Source organism: Zootoca vivipara, chromosome 9 (assembly GCF_963506605.1).
Source record: "Zootoca vivipara chromosome 9, rZooViv1.1, whole genome shotgun sequence".
Taxonomy (NCBI): Eukaryota; Metazoa; Chordata; class Lepidosauria; order Squamata; family Lacertidae; genus Zootoca; species Zootoca vivipara.
The window spans coordinates 59,510,868-59,528,297 of record NC_083284.1 but is presented as its reverse complement, the minus strand read 5'-3'; the positions used below and the strand labels follow the sequence as shown (position 1 = coordinate 59,528,297).

The window sequence follows — 17,430 nt, the reverse complement described above, 5'->3', positions numbered from 1 at the left end:
ACAGCAAGATATAAACTTTCTCCTTCTCTTTGAACACAAGCTCATGCCGCTGCAGCTTATGGAATGCATCAATCACATTGGCAATGTGCTCCTTAATGGGTTGCCCTGGTCTCAGTCTCAACTCAAAGAGATGCCTCATAGCATGCAGCTTAGCTCCAGCTGTTTTTCTCTGATGGACCCTTTCCAAACTGTCCCAGGCTTGCTTAGCATTTTCAGCATTTTGCACATAGGGCAGCTGCGTAGCATCACAGCTCATGGCAATGGCACACAGAGCCTTATTGTCTTTCCTGGTTTCTGCCGCAAACCTCTGCGCTTCACCTGCTGAATTATCAGCGACAGGGGTTGGAGGATTTGACACACAAGTCCACAAATCCTTTCCCAGCAACCACATTCTTGCCCTTTCTCTCCACTCTGCATAGTTGTCGCCATTCAACCTCTGGAACGGCACGACAAATGACTCCTGGAGCTGCTCCGCCATCTTGTCCACCCCCGGGCTCCGTGTCCAGCACTGTACTGTACTCACTCAGAATAGCTGATGTTGCTCCTCCGGGTAGACTGCGGATCCCAGCCTCCAGTCCAGGGTCTTTCTGCTAGCGAGTGCATCTGTTAATTGCCGACTGCAAAACAACAGGTTTCTCCCAGCTAGCTCTTTACACCGGCTTTCTCCAAGGCTTTTACAGCTGCAATCACCTTTTATTGCTTTGGTGATTTATTAGGTTCAGGACCTCTTATCTCCCAGAACCTGTCACCCATAACCTGTGACGAATATAGGACTCCTTTGAGTTATTTATGACTCAATTAGGAGCCACTAATTACCGCCCGGCACGCTTTCTCTAGCGCCTCTGCTCCGTAGACCCGGGCTGGCAGTAAAACATACAGCAGAGCCTTCTTCTTCTCTCACACACAGCGGAAACTTGTATAGCCGTTGGATAAAAAGCCTCTTAAGAACACACAGAGTCCAAGGTGTTCTAATAACTACTGAAGTTTATTTTAGAGAGAAAACAACAAACGACCTGGTGAGCTCGCAGACATCTTGCGACCGTCTCCCAGGCAAAAACGAAACCAACTGATACACACAGAAACACTTCTAGTACATTCTGTAACATGATATCTTCCTCAGTGGTCAGGTGGACAGTACACAGTTAACTCTTTGGTTACTTGTTACTCCTCACATCCCAAACAGTACGAAGCCTCCCCGACTCTGCTATAAGAGGGCTTAGAATTGCAGCAATCCAGTGGTATCTGCTAGAGCAGGCATCCCCCAACTTTGGCCCTCCAGATGTTTTGGACTACAATTCCCATCATCAATGACCACTGGTCCTGTTAGCTAGGGATCATGGGAGTTGTAGGCCAAAACATCTGGAGGGCCGCAGTTTGGGGATGCCTGCACTAGAGGGCATGAAAGAACAAGAAAAAGCCCTCTTTAGCTGGGGGGAAAGGATTGGGAGCTACTTCACTCCTAGACTAGGATGCAGAGGACTCTATCCCTTCTGAATCTTCCTACCTGCAGTTTAAATATGGTGATAAAAGCTCTGGAAAGACCTCCCTCTGAGCCCAGGGCAGGGGGGTGGGATGTCACTTATCTTTATGGTAGAACAGAGCTGGATTAAAAGGAGAGTTGTGTGTTTTCTATCACATATGATTGGAAATCCAATGGGTAGTCTGAGCTTGTAGGCATGTGGGCTGCTGCAGAAAGTTGCATCCATGCTGAACATCTGGCAGCATTGGAGGTGAAACAGGAGTTCTGAGGGGACACAGTGATTAGAGGAACAAATGACAAACATTTCATCCAAACCAGCCAGTAATATTTCTCTTTGCTAAGGTTGTTTAGCATTTTCAACATTTATTATTTATACAACATGTTAAAACATGAAGAGCTTTTAACAGTTGAGACATTAATAATATGAATGTAGGCTTAATGAGAAGTCTTAATCAGCCTTATTATTTGTTTAGGTCAAATACATATTTTCTGACAAAACTGGCACCCTGACATGCAACGTAATGCAGTTTAAGAAGTGTACTATTGCAGGAATCGCTTATGGGTAAGTTTTCCCATAAATATGGTTGCATTTGTACTCTCTGCTACTTTAGTGAAAATAGTTTTTATTATATTCACATATTTGGGGTTTCAATCAAGTCAGAATTTTAAAAATCAATTCACTTTGGAATATATCTTTAGCACTCAAAAGCAAAATGCAATTAAAAGGGCCAGAAACCTATGAATTACTATGATTTCAGCAATATTTTACTGGTTCTTAAGCAAGTTAATAATACCTTGACTTTATAGCACATGAACAGACACCTGTTTCATATAAACATATTATAACTATGCAGAAATTATAATTGAGGCTTTGAGCAGTCGGGTTAAGACACCTCATAGTAACCATGAGACCAATAAGTATCTTTAGAAGTCCTAGTTCAGAAAAGTAAAATAAAAAGGGTCTTTTAATTTTAAAATATTTCCTATTTAACCGCTAAAATGAATTGTTGTTGCATAATTGAGGACTGTGGTAGGTCCTTGATGCTTCTTGTGAAAGTACCTTTAGGCTTTTCAAGCAAAGTGAAAGATTTTCAATTTAGGAAACCTGACCCTTGAGATCTGCAGTGAAATGTTGAATGCTCTTAATTTCGGGTTCAAGCCAGCCAGCAAGTGATGCCCTCTTCCAATATATTTTCTTCCATTTCTTCTCATCGACCCCTTGTCTTCTATTTATTCTGCTCTCCCCTCATCTGTGTCCACTGAACATGATATTTCCTCATTGAACTAGTTCATGTGTTTGTGTCTGTCACAGTGGCCGGAGTGGGCTACTTCAGAGTAACGGCTCTACACAGCTCTGCATTTTATCTTTTATTGGTGCTGAGTATTTACAGTGCTAATGGCAGTGCTATTTACAAAGACACATCTGCTCAGCTTGAATCAGAACCTCCAAGTGGCTTTTGGCGCGTCTTGCGCCAGCATAACAACTTGGGGAGACCCATCCTCTTCCCCCGACGCTTTCTGCGCAATTCCGGAGTTGGGGGGACGGGTCTGCCCCCCTTCCTTCCCCCTTCCTGTCCCACCTGGGACGATGGCTCTTCTACCCTGCCAGAGCCTTGGACACCACTTCCTGTTTCCCCACTTGAGCTGGAGCTTTCCCTCTTTTCAGCCTCGCTCGGGGCTGGGCTGGAACTCAGGAGGGGAGGGGCTTCGCGATACCCCTTGTCCCTCACATCCACCCCCCTCCCAAGCCCCCCTTCTCCCCTCCCGAGAGGCTGCACGGGTGTCGGTGGTGACTGAAAGCCTAAAAACTCCGTGCTGTCCGAGCCGGTTGGTGTGAACACCTCCCCCCAGTCCCGTTGGCCCCCTCCTTCCTCCTGGGAAGACGGAAAGCCCAAAAAGTCTGTGGCCTCAGAGCTGGTGGGGGTGAAAATCTGCTGCCAGTCCACCTCTTCTCCTGACTGGATGGACCTCGGAGATGCCCATATCTCCTCCTCCGTGTCCTCAAACTCTGCTTCCCATCTCCATGGCGAACTGCTTTCCCCCTCCTGTGCTTCCTCCTCCCCCCCCTCCCGTTCCATGTGCCAGGGCTTGGGCCTGTGTGGGAAGAGGGCGTGGAATTCTTCCACTAAGAATTCCTCCTGTATCTGGGTGGCTGGGACCCATTCATTTTGGGATGGCGGGGCGTCCTCCCATGCCATGAGGTACTCCAGGCCCCCCACCCCCCTTCGTGAATCAAGGATAGCCGTTGCTTCATTGAGTGGCTCCCTGCCTCCACTCTCCCCCCCCTCCCTTGGGGGGCTGTTCGCTGCCTCGGAACCTGCTACTTTCCCTGTACGGAGACAGCAGCGATCTATGAAAAACTGGGTGCACCCTCATGTCCTCTGGCAGTGCCAGCCTGAATGCCACCGGGTTTACCTGCTGCGTGACCGTAAAGGGGCCCAACCTACTGGGTGCCAGCTTCTTGCACCTCCCTCTGGTGGGAAGGCCCTCCGAGGACAACCAAACCTTGTCCCCCACCCTGATGACCTCCCCCGGTCGCCTGTGGCGATCAGCCCCCTTCTTGTACGCTTCCTTGGCCCTCTCCAAGTGTTCTCTGAGCTGCTGATGCACCGTCTCCAATTCCTCTGCCCAATCCTCTGCCTGTGGGCCCTCCTCCTCCTCCTCCCCCTCCCTCTCTGGGAAAGATCTGAGGTCGCGCCCATAGTTGGCCTTAAAGGGCGACACCCCTGTGGAGACGTGCACTGCATTATTGTAGGCAAATTCTGCCAGTGGCAGGCGATCCACCCAGTCCGTTTGTCTCTGGCTGACGTAGCATCTCAGGTACTGCTGCAAAATGGCGTTGACCCTCTCCGCCTGTCCATTGGTCTGCGGGTGTCTAGCCGTCGACAAGCTGACCTCCACCTGCAGGAGGTTCATGAGCCGCCGCCAGAACCTGGAAACAAATTGGCGGCCTCTATCCGAAATAACCCTTAAAGGTAATCCATGGAGTCTGAAGACGTGGTCAACAAACAGTTTGGCCGTCTCTTCTGCCGAGACTGCCCTGGCACACGGTATAAAATGGCACATTTTGGACATGAGGTCCACCACCACCAACACTGCGGTCTTGCCCCTGGAAGAAGGCAGGTCTGTGATGAAGTCCATGGATACTACTTCCCACGGCCTGTGCGGAGTGGCTAATGGCTCCAGCAACCCTGCTGGTGCTGCTCTGACCACCTTTGCTCTCTGGCAGGTGTCACAGCCCCTTACATAGTCCCGAACATCCTCCCGCACCCCTGGCCACCAGAAGTGTCTCATGACTAAGTGCGTGGTTTTGTCCCTTCCAAAATGACCCGCAGTTGGGTTGTCGTGCATCTGCTTGAGGACCTTACCCCTGAGCTGGGTGGTGGGCAGGTACAGGGCTCCCTTGTAAAAAAGCAGCCCCCTGCGTTCTGCAAAGTCTTTTGCCTGCTCCCTCCCCCCTCGCAGATTTCTGACGATGCGGGTGGCAAACTCATCTGCTGCCGTCAGTGCTGTGAGTTCTGCCTCGCTCACCACTGCTGCTCCGCAGGACCATGCCGACGGGGGAAACACGTGTCGGGGTGCTGGTGGCAACTCCTCCTCCATGTACTCTGGCTTGCGGGAGAGGGCATCCGCCCTGACATTCTGCTCCCCCGGTATGTAGTGGATGGAGAAGTTGAAGTGCGAGAAGAACTCTGCCCACCGTATCTGCCGCTGGTTGAGCACCCTGGCCGTTCTCCAGAACTCCAGGTTCTTGTGGTCCGTGCACACCTGAATGGGGTGCTTGGCGCCCACTAGGAAGTGTCTCCAGTGCTGGAACGCAGAATGGATCGCGAGAAGTTCCTTATCAAACACCGTGTAGTTGCGCTCTGGCTGGGTCAGCTTTCTGGAGAAGAAGGCACAGGGTCTCCACTCTCTGTTGGCATCCAGTTGCAGCAAAATGGCGCCCACAGCTCTGTCTGAAGCATCTGTCTCCACGCGTAGGGGCGCATCCTGCACCACGTGGAACAAGTACTGGTCTGAGGCGAACACCCTCTTGAGGCTTTCGAACGCTGCTTGCGCCTCTGGTGTCCATCTGAACTTCTGCTTGCCTCTCAGGCAGTCCGTGATGGGAGCCGTAACGCGAGAGAAGTTCTGGATGAACTTCCTGTAGAAGTTGGCGAAGCCTAGTAGGCGTTGGGCATCTTTGCGCGTCCTGGGGCTGTGCCAGTCCAGGATGGCCTGCACCTTGTCCTTGTCCATCGCTAGCCCCTTGTCTGACAGCTTGTAGCCCAGGAAGTCCACTTCCCTGGTGTGAAACTTGCACTTCTCCAGCTTCACATACAGGTGGTTCTCCTTCAGGCGCTGCAACACCTCCCTGACATCCTTCACATGCTGCTCTGGGTCATTGGAGTAAATAAGGATGTCATCTAGGAAGACCAAGCAGTTCTTGAAGAGGAGGGACCCCAGGACGTGGTGCATGAAGGCCTGGAAGGGCATCACCAGATATTCAAAAGAGCCCAGCGGTGTGAACATCGTGGTCTTCCACTCATCGCCTTCCCTGATCCTGATCAAGTTGTACGCCCCCCTCAGGTCGTGCTTGGTGAAGATCTTGCCCCTGCGTGCCGCTGTCAGGAGATCATCCACTCTGGGCATTGGAAACGCCACTGGTTCCGTCATGCTGTTCAGGCGCCTAAAATCCACCACCAGACGGCGCTGTTGCGTGTCTTTCTTGTCCACCCAGAAGACTGGGCTGCCCCCTGCTGCCTTGCTTTCTCTGATGAACCCCCTCTTGAGGTTCTTGTCGATGAACGCCCGCAGATCCTCCAGTTCCTGATCTGACATGGAGTACAGCTTGGCTGGGGGTAGCGTGGCCCCTGGCACCAGGTTGATCTGACAGTCAAAGGACCTGTGTGGGGGTAGGTGGTCGGACTCCGCTTCGCTGAAGACCTCCTGCAGGTCCCAGTGCGGTTTGGGTATCGCCTCACCCCCCTTGACATGCATGGTGGCCACCGTGGCTATGGGAGGCCCCTCCCCTGGTTGGCGCTGCATGCAATGTTCCAGACAAAAGTCCGATCCAAACGTGATGCATCTCTGGTGCCAACTGATGGAGGGGTCATGGCGCGCCAGCCAGCTCATTCCCAAGACGATGGGGGGGTCTGAGATGGTGGTGATGTTGAATGCCAGTGTCTCTGAGTGTCGTCCCACCGTCATTCTCATGGGGGGGGGGGGGGTCTGGTGGGTGATGGCCCCTCCCAGCAACTCCCTGCCGTCTATGGTGGAGACGTGCAGGGGAAAATCCAGCTGCAGAAGTTGGATCTGGTGCGCTTCTGCAAAGTTTCTCGAGAAGAAGTTGGCCGAGGCACCACTGTCAATTAACGCGAGGACCGTCAGGGGATAGCCATTTGGGAGCGTTAGCGTCACTTCTAGAACCACCCCTGCTCTGGGGGGGTGGGTGGGCTGGCGCTGCTCCTCGCTGTGCGGGTGGGCGGGTTGGGGCCGGTTTGTGCTAACTGTGCCTGGCTGCTGCCCCTTGTCTCCTGCAGCCAGGCTGTCTCATTTCCCTGCTGTGGTGCTGCGTCAGTGGGGGAGGGCACAACCGTTCCCGCCTTTCCTTGCCACTCCCTGCGATGTGGGCAGTCTCTGACGCGATGCTGGGGGGAGTTGCAGAGAAAGCAATTCCCGCCTCTTCCCTCCTTGCGTCTTGGCGCCGCCGGGGTTTGAAAAGCCCGCGCGCGCGCTCCTCCGATCTCCATCGGTTCTGGCTCTGGGGCTGGCGTGGGCTGGGCATGGGGTGGGCCCTGGGGCGGGGCTGGATGGTGGGATCTGTCTTGGGAGCGTGGGAACCAAGGTCTGTTGGCGCGCGCTGTTTGTCGTTCCATCTGGATTCCTGCCTCACCCCCACCGCTAGCGCCGCTTTGCTCAGCTCATCCATATTCTTAGGTTTTGGACCTCTCGCTAGTTCATCCTTCACGTCTGAGTGCAGCCCCAGATAGAAAGCTGACCGCACAGGATCGCTGTGCAGATCCCACCCCAATTTGTGCACCAGCATGGTGAATCTCGCCCAATACTCTCTCACTGTCAATTTTCCTTGTGTTAAATTATGCAGCTCCTCTTTAGTGGCTTCCATTTCACTGTCACTGGCATGCATGATTTTTAAAGCTTCTAGAAATAATTTTGCATTCTTCATGCAATCATTCCTTTGCGCTATGAGTGGTCTGACCCATTCGCGGGCGGCCCCCGTCAAGTGCTCTATGATAAAGGAGACTCTGTGTGCATCATCTGGGAATTCTGCATCATGCAATTCCAACGCGTAAGTTATCTCCGTCTCAAATCCTAGGTACTCTCTCGGGTCGCCGCTAAACTTGGTGACTAGGGTCTGTCCCCTCCTCACTTGGACTAGCTGGGGCTGGGGCACCCCCCCACCTCTCGCAGCTCTTTTCTCATCCAGTTTTTTCTGTAAGTCCAACACCATCACCCTTAGCTGCTTCTCAGTCTCATCTTTCGCTCTCACCTGCTCTCCCAGCTTGTTCAGCTCCTCCCGCGTTCCTCGCGCTTCCTCCTGAGCGGCAAGTAATTGCTGGTGTGCCTGCGCTGTCAGGTTCTGTAATTTCTGTAATTCCTGTGCCGTGGCTTCGGCTTCCAGCCTCCACTGCTCAGCGTCTTGCGCGCTCATCGCGGCCGCTCCAAAGTAGCCCGAAAGACTTGGAGGTTGCTGTCACGGTGGCCGGAGTGGGCTACTTCAGAGTAACGGCTCTACACAGCTCTGCATTTTATCTTTTATTGGTGCTGAGTATTTACAGTGCTAATGGCAGTGCTATTTACAAAGACACATCTGCTCAGCTTGAATCAGAACCTCCAAGTGGCTTTTGGCGCGTCTTGCGCCAGCATAACAACTTGGGGAGACCCATCCTCTTCCCCCGACGCTTTCTGCGCAATTCCGGAGTTGGGGGGACGGGTCTGCCCCCCTTCCTTCCCCCTTCCTGTCCCACCTGGGACGATGGCTCTTCTACCCTGCCAGAGCCTTGGACACCACTTCCTGTTTCCCCACTTGAGCTGGAGCTTTCCCTCTTTTCAGCCTCGCTCGGGGCTGGGCTGGAACTCAGGAGGGGAGGGGCTTCGCGATACCCCTTGTCCCTCACAGTGTCCCTTTGGAGTTTCTTTCCTTCTCTAAATATTTCTTTGTTGTTGTTGTTTTCCAAACCTTGTTTTACAAACCATTTTGGTTACATAAGGATCCAAAGTTTGAGAATTAGATGGCGTAGGACAAGCCACTCCATCTCCAATGACTGCTATAGCTGGAATACACAGATATTTTCTGTCTTGATAAGTTGAGTACAGTGGTACCTTGGTTCTCAAACTTAATCCGTTCCAGAAGCATTCCAAAACCAAGGTGCTATGCTTTCCCATAAAAAGTAATGCAAAACGGATTAATCTGTTCCAGACTTTTAAAAACAACCCCTAAAACAGCAATTTAACTTGAATTTTACTATCTTACGAGACCACTGATCCATAAAATGAAAACAATAAACAAACAAAATAAATAAATAAATAAAACAGTATTGTAGATGATTAAAATTAAAACTTTTTCTTACCTGCACTGATGATAGTCATTGTTTGGATTGGGGGGGGGCCTTTTTATCCATTTCCAGAGTCACACAATCATTTCCAGAGTCACACACAGAGTCACACAATCAATCAATCAATCAATCAGTAGCTGCACTGGGATCCATACAGTCACAACAACAAATTAACTAAAAAAGCCTCATAACAAAAAATGCAAAACAAATAGCAAAAACAAAAGCACCAAATATAAGCTCCAAATATCACCTCAGAACACTGCAATCAGAAACGGAAGGCTTGAATTACAATGGGGTGATGCCAATTAGCACTGCAACAGGAAACACAGGGGGACTCAAAACAGAGCACGTTCAGCTTCCGAAAAAAGTTTGAAAACCGGAACACCTACTTCCGGTTTTGCAGTGTTCAGATTCCAAGTTGTTCATGAACTAAGCTGTTGGAAAACTGAGGTACCACTGTATATCATTGCAATTGATTATTGAATAACTGAGTGAAATGAAAAATACCATTGGAGCAAAGTTATTTTAATTAGCTGTATATTTTGGCTAAGCAAATGCTTGAGGCCTACAAGGGAAAGGGTGGACAGGTTGATTGAAAGAATCCTCTCATCCTCCATACTCCCTATAGCAGGGGTTGGGAATTATTTCCACTTGAGGGACCACTTTTTCTTCTGGGCAGCCATCCGAGGGCCACATGCCAACAGTGGGCAGGTGCTCAGGGGCAACACTGAATGGAACAGTCAATGTAAATTTATTTCTGGTGTCATGCTGTGACGATGGGTCCCACTCTCTCTTACTATCAATGCGACACAGGAATTCAGAGGGGAAAACACCACCCTCTTCTCCTGTCGCCTCAAAAATAAACCCTTTTTACTTATGGGGTTCCTTAGTAAGGAGAACCTTCCAGCTTACGTGGCCTGGTACCTTAGGAAACTCTAGGCTGTCCGATGGAATAACCTCTTGCCTACAGTAAAGGGTCTCCCTCAGTCTGATTCCCTACTGTAAAAGTTTGCCCTTTTCACTCTGGCAACTTCTTGGCGCCTCAGGTTACCCTACTAAGCCTCCTCCGTTTAACTCCAGGACACAAACTGCCACCTCCCTGCCTGAGGTGAGTTTTGCCCTCTCTTGAGCCACCGCGGCTGTGAGTCCTGGTACCTCGCTGGAATAATAAAGACGAACCTTTTTGGCAAAACAGAGATGAAGTTTTATTGTCTTAAAAGCATAAGTTTTTCTTTAACGTGTCATGTTCCAGTTGTACAAAAAAACTCAGTCAAACATTTAACTTCAAGTTTTCCTAAATCTTATCTAAATTCCCAGTCTCCTGACCTCTCCACTTTCTTCATATATCTCACCACACCACATCACACCACACCCTCCTCCCTCTCCCTAACTGACCAAACCGACACTCCCTCCTTTTGAACCGGGCACAGTCCCACCCCCATCAGAATTCTATGTCAGTCAGGCTGGAGGTGGCTTAACTCTTTGCCAGCCAGGTAGGAATAAACATTTCAAAACTGCGTCAATTTGTCACACATGCATAGGCTGATTTCTACACATGCATAAATCTCTGTCCTCCATGCCAGCAAGCAAGAGGCATTATCAGAGTTCCAGGATACATTTCAACCCAGAGAAGACATTCAGAATACGAAGTATGGCCAGTGAGGGGTACAGCCTGGGAAGAGTTCTGAGGGCCACATAGAGAAGCCTGGAGGGTCCTCATTTGGCCTGCAGGCCTGCACATCCCCACCCTGCCCTACAGCATCGTCAGTATCTTCACACCTTAGGACATCAAACCTTACCTGGCATATTAACTCAAACTTTGTTCACGGAACTAATTAGCTCTCAGCAGACTTCCACAGTGTGTTTCATATCACAATCCTTCTTTTTGTTTTCTGTGTTCTTTTTATTTTCATTTCCTTTTCATTAAATTCTCCTTCATGTGCCATCTGAACTCGACGCCTTTCAGAGCTATTTCCTATTTCTTTACCTCCTTTCTTTCCACACAGCCATTCTCCTGAATCAGAGGATTATGGCTATGCTACAGGCGAGTGGTAAGCACTAATCTTCTTCTAGCGTTGGTTGTTTTTGCTGAAAACTTGGGCGAATGGAGACTTATCAGTATTTCGTGAGTAGGATCCAAGTGCACAGCAGGAAAATTAAATCTGCATGATTAAAACACTCTGTATCCCTGGCACAATAAATCTTCTTTAAGACAGAAACAGACTTTTTGTGGTTAGGAAAGTGACAGGGAAATGAAATGAAAAGTGTAGAATGAAGGAATGATTAATCATGAGATAGATGGACAGATACACCACAAGCACTGCAGGATGAATGCTCATTGTCATTTAACCTCTTGGCAAAATATATATATATATATCAGAATAAATCTCAGAAAATACTGGATATAATAACCTCCAATCCTAACCTCTACATAAGCTTTGTAGAAACAAATCAAAATCAATAAATGGGTCACCTGGAGGATGAATATGAATGTCTATCTTTATTATTAACTCTAGAACAACTTTTTAAATTACATAGTGAAATTGATAGTGTGCATAAGTGACACAGCTCCTGACTCTGAAGGGGAGTACCTCTAAATGCATGTCAAAGTTTGAATACCACAGGTAGCCACAGGTATCTTCCTGTTGAGAATACAGGCATTGGTAGCTTTACTGGTCACACAGGTATTTGTTACACAGTAAAATGTTTATTTTTCTCCAAACTTGTTAAATTTCTAAACACATAAATATGCTGATCTTGGAGTTCCCTTGTTTGCAAAATATTGATAAATACCAGAGTCCAACAAAGTGAAATGCTTGCCTGATAGAAAACCTGGTAATAGCAGAAGTTGCTTTACAACTTACACATACAAGTCATGATTTGATGTTGTAGTCAAGTTATTAATATGCATGGGTAAACTAGCAAAGTTGTAATTTGTTTATTATGTGTATTTGTATATCAAGATCCTATCTGGAACCCACATATGGGCATTTCTTTTGTTGAAGTTAGCTGAACTATGCAAATAATCACTCAAACGAAGAGAAATTAAAATTTCAGGATTCCTTAATAAATACAGATTGCATTCCTGTAATAGATAATACTTTATTAGTTGATACTAACACAGTGTAATCAAGCCTTGTGTCTGTTCTATAGCGTGTGGTCCTAGGATGTGTAGTATTAAGAGATAAATTAAATGTTTGTATGCTTTCATTTTTCTTTTATTTCTTTTAGGCAGAGCTCACAACCTGGAGATGAAAAAATGTTTAGTGATTCATCATTACTGGAAAACCTCCAAAACAAACATGTAAGCTATAGAAATAAATACTACTGTTATAAGAAGAAAAAATGGAAATTCAGCAAAAGGAGCCTATCACAAGCAGGAAACATGCACATGTACTTTCAATAAAGCCACATTGATTTAAATAAGATTTACTTTCATAAGGGTCTAACCAAACATTCAAAGTAATGTGTGCCCATCTACCCATGCAATCTGGATTAGGCTCCCATGCCTGCCTGTTACGGTATTTTCATGGAGGAAAGTTCTCATTCACTCCAGCAGGATATTCCCCCCCCCCCACACACACACACATGTTGTAGGTTCAGGGGCTCCATTGCACTGGCTCTTTGTGAAAAAAGTATCTTGAACTTAAAGACAAAACACGTGACCAACACAAAATGTATTTTGACCCTTCTGTTTCATTACCTTGATCCTTTCTTGCTGTCCACTTTTATTTAACTCCTTTCACATCCAGACATCTTCCCTTGCAAATATTTAAATGGTATTTTAAAGTATCTCTTCTCTCAAGTTCTTAAACCCTGAACTCCCCTTATCTTTTTCCTTTAATTTCATTTGTGTCCCTTTCCTATTCCTTGTCTTTTTTAGATTTAAGCCTGCTTAGGGGTTTATTATGTTAAATTCAATTTATGTTCACATTCAATCTATTATAATTATTCCAGTAGGAATCCTTTAACTCCCAAGTGCATCTTGGGAGCACTAGTCCCCTGTGTTAGCTTGCTTGACTCTCTGTTTTCCTTGAATAGCAGAAATATATGCCCTGATAATATACTGTTTAAGACAAGTCTATGTCTCATTAATACCTTCCCATGTCTTCTTGTAGTTGACTGAAAGTAAAACAAGACTTGAGTCTAATAAAAAATAATATACTCTCCACAGCTACAGTTAGAACTATTCTTATTTGCTTATAGCTTTACATTTTGGAATGAGGCATAATTAATTTGTGTTGTTTTATGTGTGTCTGTTTTAGCCAACTGCACCTATAATTTGTGAGTTTCTAACTATGATGGCAGTATGTCATACAGCAGTTCCAGAAAGAGAGGATGACAAGATAATTTATCAAGCAGCATCTCCAGGTAAGGTCATTGAAACCTGTGAAAAATGTTATACCCTTGTTGACATAAAGTCAGCATATTATTAATGAATAGGTTATGCTCCTCTATTGATCATAATGCTTCTCTGTTGTAAACACATAAGATCATAGTGGGGACTCACCTGGTAAATCACTATAATAAAGGATTTTCATAGGTACCTATTACCAGTGCTTTTCTTCTAGGAAAAGGTGCCAGTACTACTTACCCTTGAGTACCCCCCAGAAAAGAAGCACTGCAATTACAACTTGATTGTGTCAAGTTAGCACAACTGCAAGCAGAAGCATAGTGTAAGGAGAACTGCCAGAGCAATTACCTTGAGCACAACAAAATAGTTTCCCCCCCCATCCTGCCCCCTGCCTCACCTGAGCAGCCCGCCATGCATCTATCAGCCGTACGGCATCCCCCGCCAACAGGAGAAGCGAGCAGACAGCGCAAGCAGTGGCAGTGGTGGCACCCCAGCCCAGGGTGGCACCCACAAATGTCACGCCACTGCTCCACAGCTCCGTCCCAGAGCAGCAGTGGAGGCGCCTGTTAGGGAGTGCAATGCTTTTTTTTACCCTGGACCCTGGCAACCCACTCTATGCCACCAACAGCAAGTTTGCAAAACATGTTAACAGCCTTTCACCATATTGTCTGCTCCGTTCTTGTGGGGGATGTGGAAGCAGGGTTAAAAGTATGGATCACTTTCTAAGCAGTGCTTCCTGTGCAGGAAACACCCTTGCTTGCTGGAACAGCCTTTGATTTTAAAGCCATTGACTCACTTTCATTTTAGAACTGAAATATCCTGGTTTAGAGATGTCAGATAAGGAATTTCTTTCATATACAGAAAACAAAGGGGAAACTGAGTAACAGAGATAGGAAAATGCTGAAGATCTTTAAGAGGAACATTAATCACATGCATTAAAGAGTAAATACACCAGGAAACTTTAAATGTGTAATTTTTCTTCCCAATATTTAAGACATGACCTGCAGAGTATATACAAATATAGATTTCAAGGTTTTCACTTTTATCAATTTGCTAGTCAAATAACAGGGAATGGTTTGTTACAGATGAAGGAGCATTGGTTAGAGCAGCCAAGCACCTCCATTTTGTTTTCACTGGAAGAACACCAGACTCTGTCATTATAGAATCTGTAAGTACGTCTAAAATGGTATTTAACTGTTGTTGCTAATAGTTTTTATTAGTACAGAAAAAAACATTTGGAAAACATTTTTAAAAGACTGAATCACGATTTCATTTTCTTCCCCTAGCTTGGACAGGAAGAAAGATATGAAATGCTAAATGTACTAGAATTTACAAGGTAATTAAACACCTGTGAATTTTCTCTTGTTCAGTATTTAAGAAACAGTTTTTTCTCAGGTAAAGGAAGTCTCTTTTTGAAAAGGAAAATTTTGAGAAAATGGACATTCAAAACGTAATTTAATTCATGAAATGTCCTACATTTGGGCTTTTAAGCACAACAAAATAAGCTAGAAAACTAGAGTAGGACATTGTGTGTGTGTGTGTGTGTGTGTGTGAGAGAGAGAGAGAGAGAGAGAGAGAGTAATATAGCGATAAAGTACAAAATAAGTTTTTTAAAGAGACTGATAAAAGCACAAAGAAATTAAGAGAACAAAAACATGAAAGTATGCAATTCATTGTCAACAGAAATAGTACAGCTGTAAAGTCCATCCTATTTATCATTTATTTATTATTTAATAACCCTTAACACCTCGTATTGCTTAATTTTCTCATTCCAACAACATAAATTAAAAACAGCATTATATTGAATCTTCTTAGTTACTCACACTTTCCAGTGTTTCTTATAGTACATAATTTATAAATTAATTATAATTCTATTGTTTTATACCATTTCCCCCAGTCTTTTAACGTTGGGAGAAGTTCTGCCCCTCATTTTTAAAAATAGAAAACCTATGTATGAAAAGACCACTCTTACTTTATCAAAACTTACATTGTTTCATAGATGGAATATTTTGCAAACATTTGTAGGACGGGGAGGGGGTAGGCTTCATATTTTAGAGGACATTTATTTTCTCTCTCTGGTAAACATTTTCTCATTTCAAGATATGTTTATGCTCCATCTTATATATGTTTCTTGTATAAGTCTATCACACCCCACTAAGTTGCTTAAAACCTGTTTGAAATGGAACATGCCTTTCATTCAGTTCTAGGAAAAGAATGTCTGTGATTGTCCGCACACCTACAGGAAAATTAAGACTTTACTGCAAAGGGGCTGTAAGTTGTTGGTGATGATGTTGTTGTTTTCATTTTCCATTTCTTTGCACTATTTGCTTTCAAGGATTGGGTGTGAAGCATTATGTTAGACATAGGCCCAATAGAGATTACTGTTTTATGGAGTGGAAAGACGTCCCCGCATTTACAGTGGTGGTAGATTGGTTATTTTTTATTAATACATGGCAGGTGACATTAAGTGGGGAAGATAATTCCTTTGAACTACAGATTCTCAGAATACAGTTTTAGAGACTACATCCCAGCATCCCTAGTGCATTCCAGCAACACTGAGATGGTGGCCCATGGGGCCTACTTTTCAATTAGCACTCTGAACTTGATTTCTCACTGAAAACCTGAATCACAATAAGTCAGTCCCATACTCCCATGCATGTAAGATGTTCTCAGGTGGGATGAGCTTCCCCTCGTGGATGGAGGCAGGAACACTGAGAATGGTTCTGAATCATTCATTCATTCCTGTCTTTGCATGAAGCAGATGCTGGGTACACTCTCAGTCTTGTCTTCTGTAGCTCAGGCCTGAATAGTGTAGTGTGCATGATTATGTTTTATTGTTTCAATTTTCTGTTATTTTGTGGCATTAGTCATTGTCTCTTGTTTTTCTTTGGTCCTCCTCGCTCTTGGTCCTGGTGTTATCTACCCTCAGCATCCTGCTACTGTATTTTTCTTATTATAGTACATTCCCCATTTTGTAGAGCCTGTGTTTTTAAAGATTTTTTAAAAGTAGTATATTGTTGCCTCCCTATTCCTTCATCACTCCATCTGTCTGTCTACCTTGGCCCAAGCCCTTCTCAGTCTTCATCCTGTTCCCTAGTTTCCTATGTGCTCCAAGCTTTAGACTTCAGCAGCAGTGAGCACACATAAACACCTAAAGCTGGACTGGGAAACTTTGGGCCTATTGGACCACAACTCCCATCATCCCCAACCATTGGCCATGCTAGCTGGGGCTGATGGGAGTTGTAGTCCCACAATATATTGAGGACCAAAGGTTCCCCATCCCTACTACCGTAATGGGGATAGTGTGTATTATCTGTGTTTTGCTGGATGCTCAGGTTATATTCATATGCTCAGGTTGAATTACACATGTGCTTTGCATGGTCCTTTCCCTTTTCTGGCATCTTAAGCTTTTCAGTACGGTTTGGTTTGGTTCTTTTGCTTATCCTGCACAAAGTTGTGGCTAGGATTTGCTTGTCTGTCAGCCACCACTTTAAAAAGAAATGTATTGTTGTTTACTGATGAAATATCAGACCAGTTGGATAAATCATCAAATATATGAGAAGAAAGGGTGATAAAGGGAAGGCAAATGGCATAAATGACAGCTAAATGGCAGGTTTAGGGTGAGTGTCAATTAGAGGCACTACTGTGGGTCAAAGAGTCCTGTAGACTGTACCTATTTAATAAGGAAATATATAGCCTGGGACAATCCAGCAGTGACATAAGCACCAAACATTTGCAGTACAGATCCCATAAATCAGTTACATATCAAATGTGTAACTGACCCACATACTACAGTAAAGGCTGTGAATGTTGGTTGTACATTGTGTATATTGCACTGGTGCAAATAAAACTGCTACAGAATTTGTTGAGTAACAGGGATCAAAAATCCGCTTTTCAGTCATAACCTTAAAAAACATTTCTGTGTGGCTTCTTGTTGAAAAGTATTATATGAATATTCTGCATAAATACATAAAGAAATTAATAACAGTATGATGATTTACAGTCAGACTGTAGTTATTATAGAAATGCATTTCCCTTTT

General features: G+C 45.6%; 1 protein-coding gene across 4 annotated transcripts in view; it reads left to right on the top strand.

Moving 5' to 3' along the window:
- Positions 1–17,430, top strand: part of ATP8A1 (ATPase phospholipid transporting 8A1) — a 115,858-nt gene that overhangs the window by 45,614 nt on the left and 52,814 nt on the right. For 3 of the 4 annotated variants that reach the window (XM_060278864.1, XM_060278865.1, XM_060278867.1), the window contains 7 exons: positions 1,954–2,042; positions 11,043–11,087; positions 12,268–12,340; positions 13,302–13,407; positions 14,476–14,558; positions 14,677–14,726; positions 15,592–15,661. In XM_060278864.1, coding sequence (XP_060134847.1) covers positions 1,954–2,042; positions 11,043–11,087; positions 12,268–12,340; positions 13,302–13,407; positions 14,476–14,558; positions 14,677–14,726; positions 15,592–15,661 — 516 coding nt within the window. The remainder of the gene's footprint in view (positions 1–1,953; positions 2,043–11,042; positions 11,088–12,267; positions 12,341–13,301; positions 13,408–14,475; positions 14,559–14,676; positions 14,727–15,591; positions 15,662–17,430) is intronic. The other variant, XM_060278866.1, reaches the window with a different exon arrangement.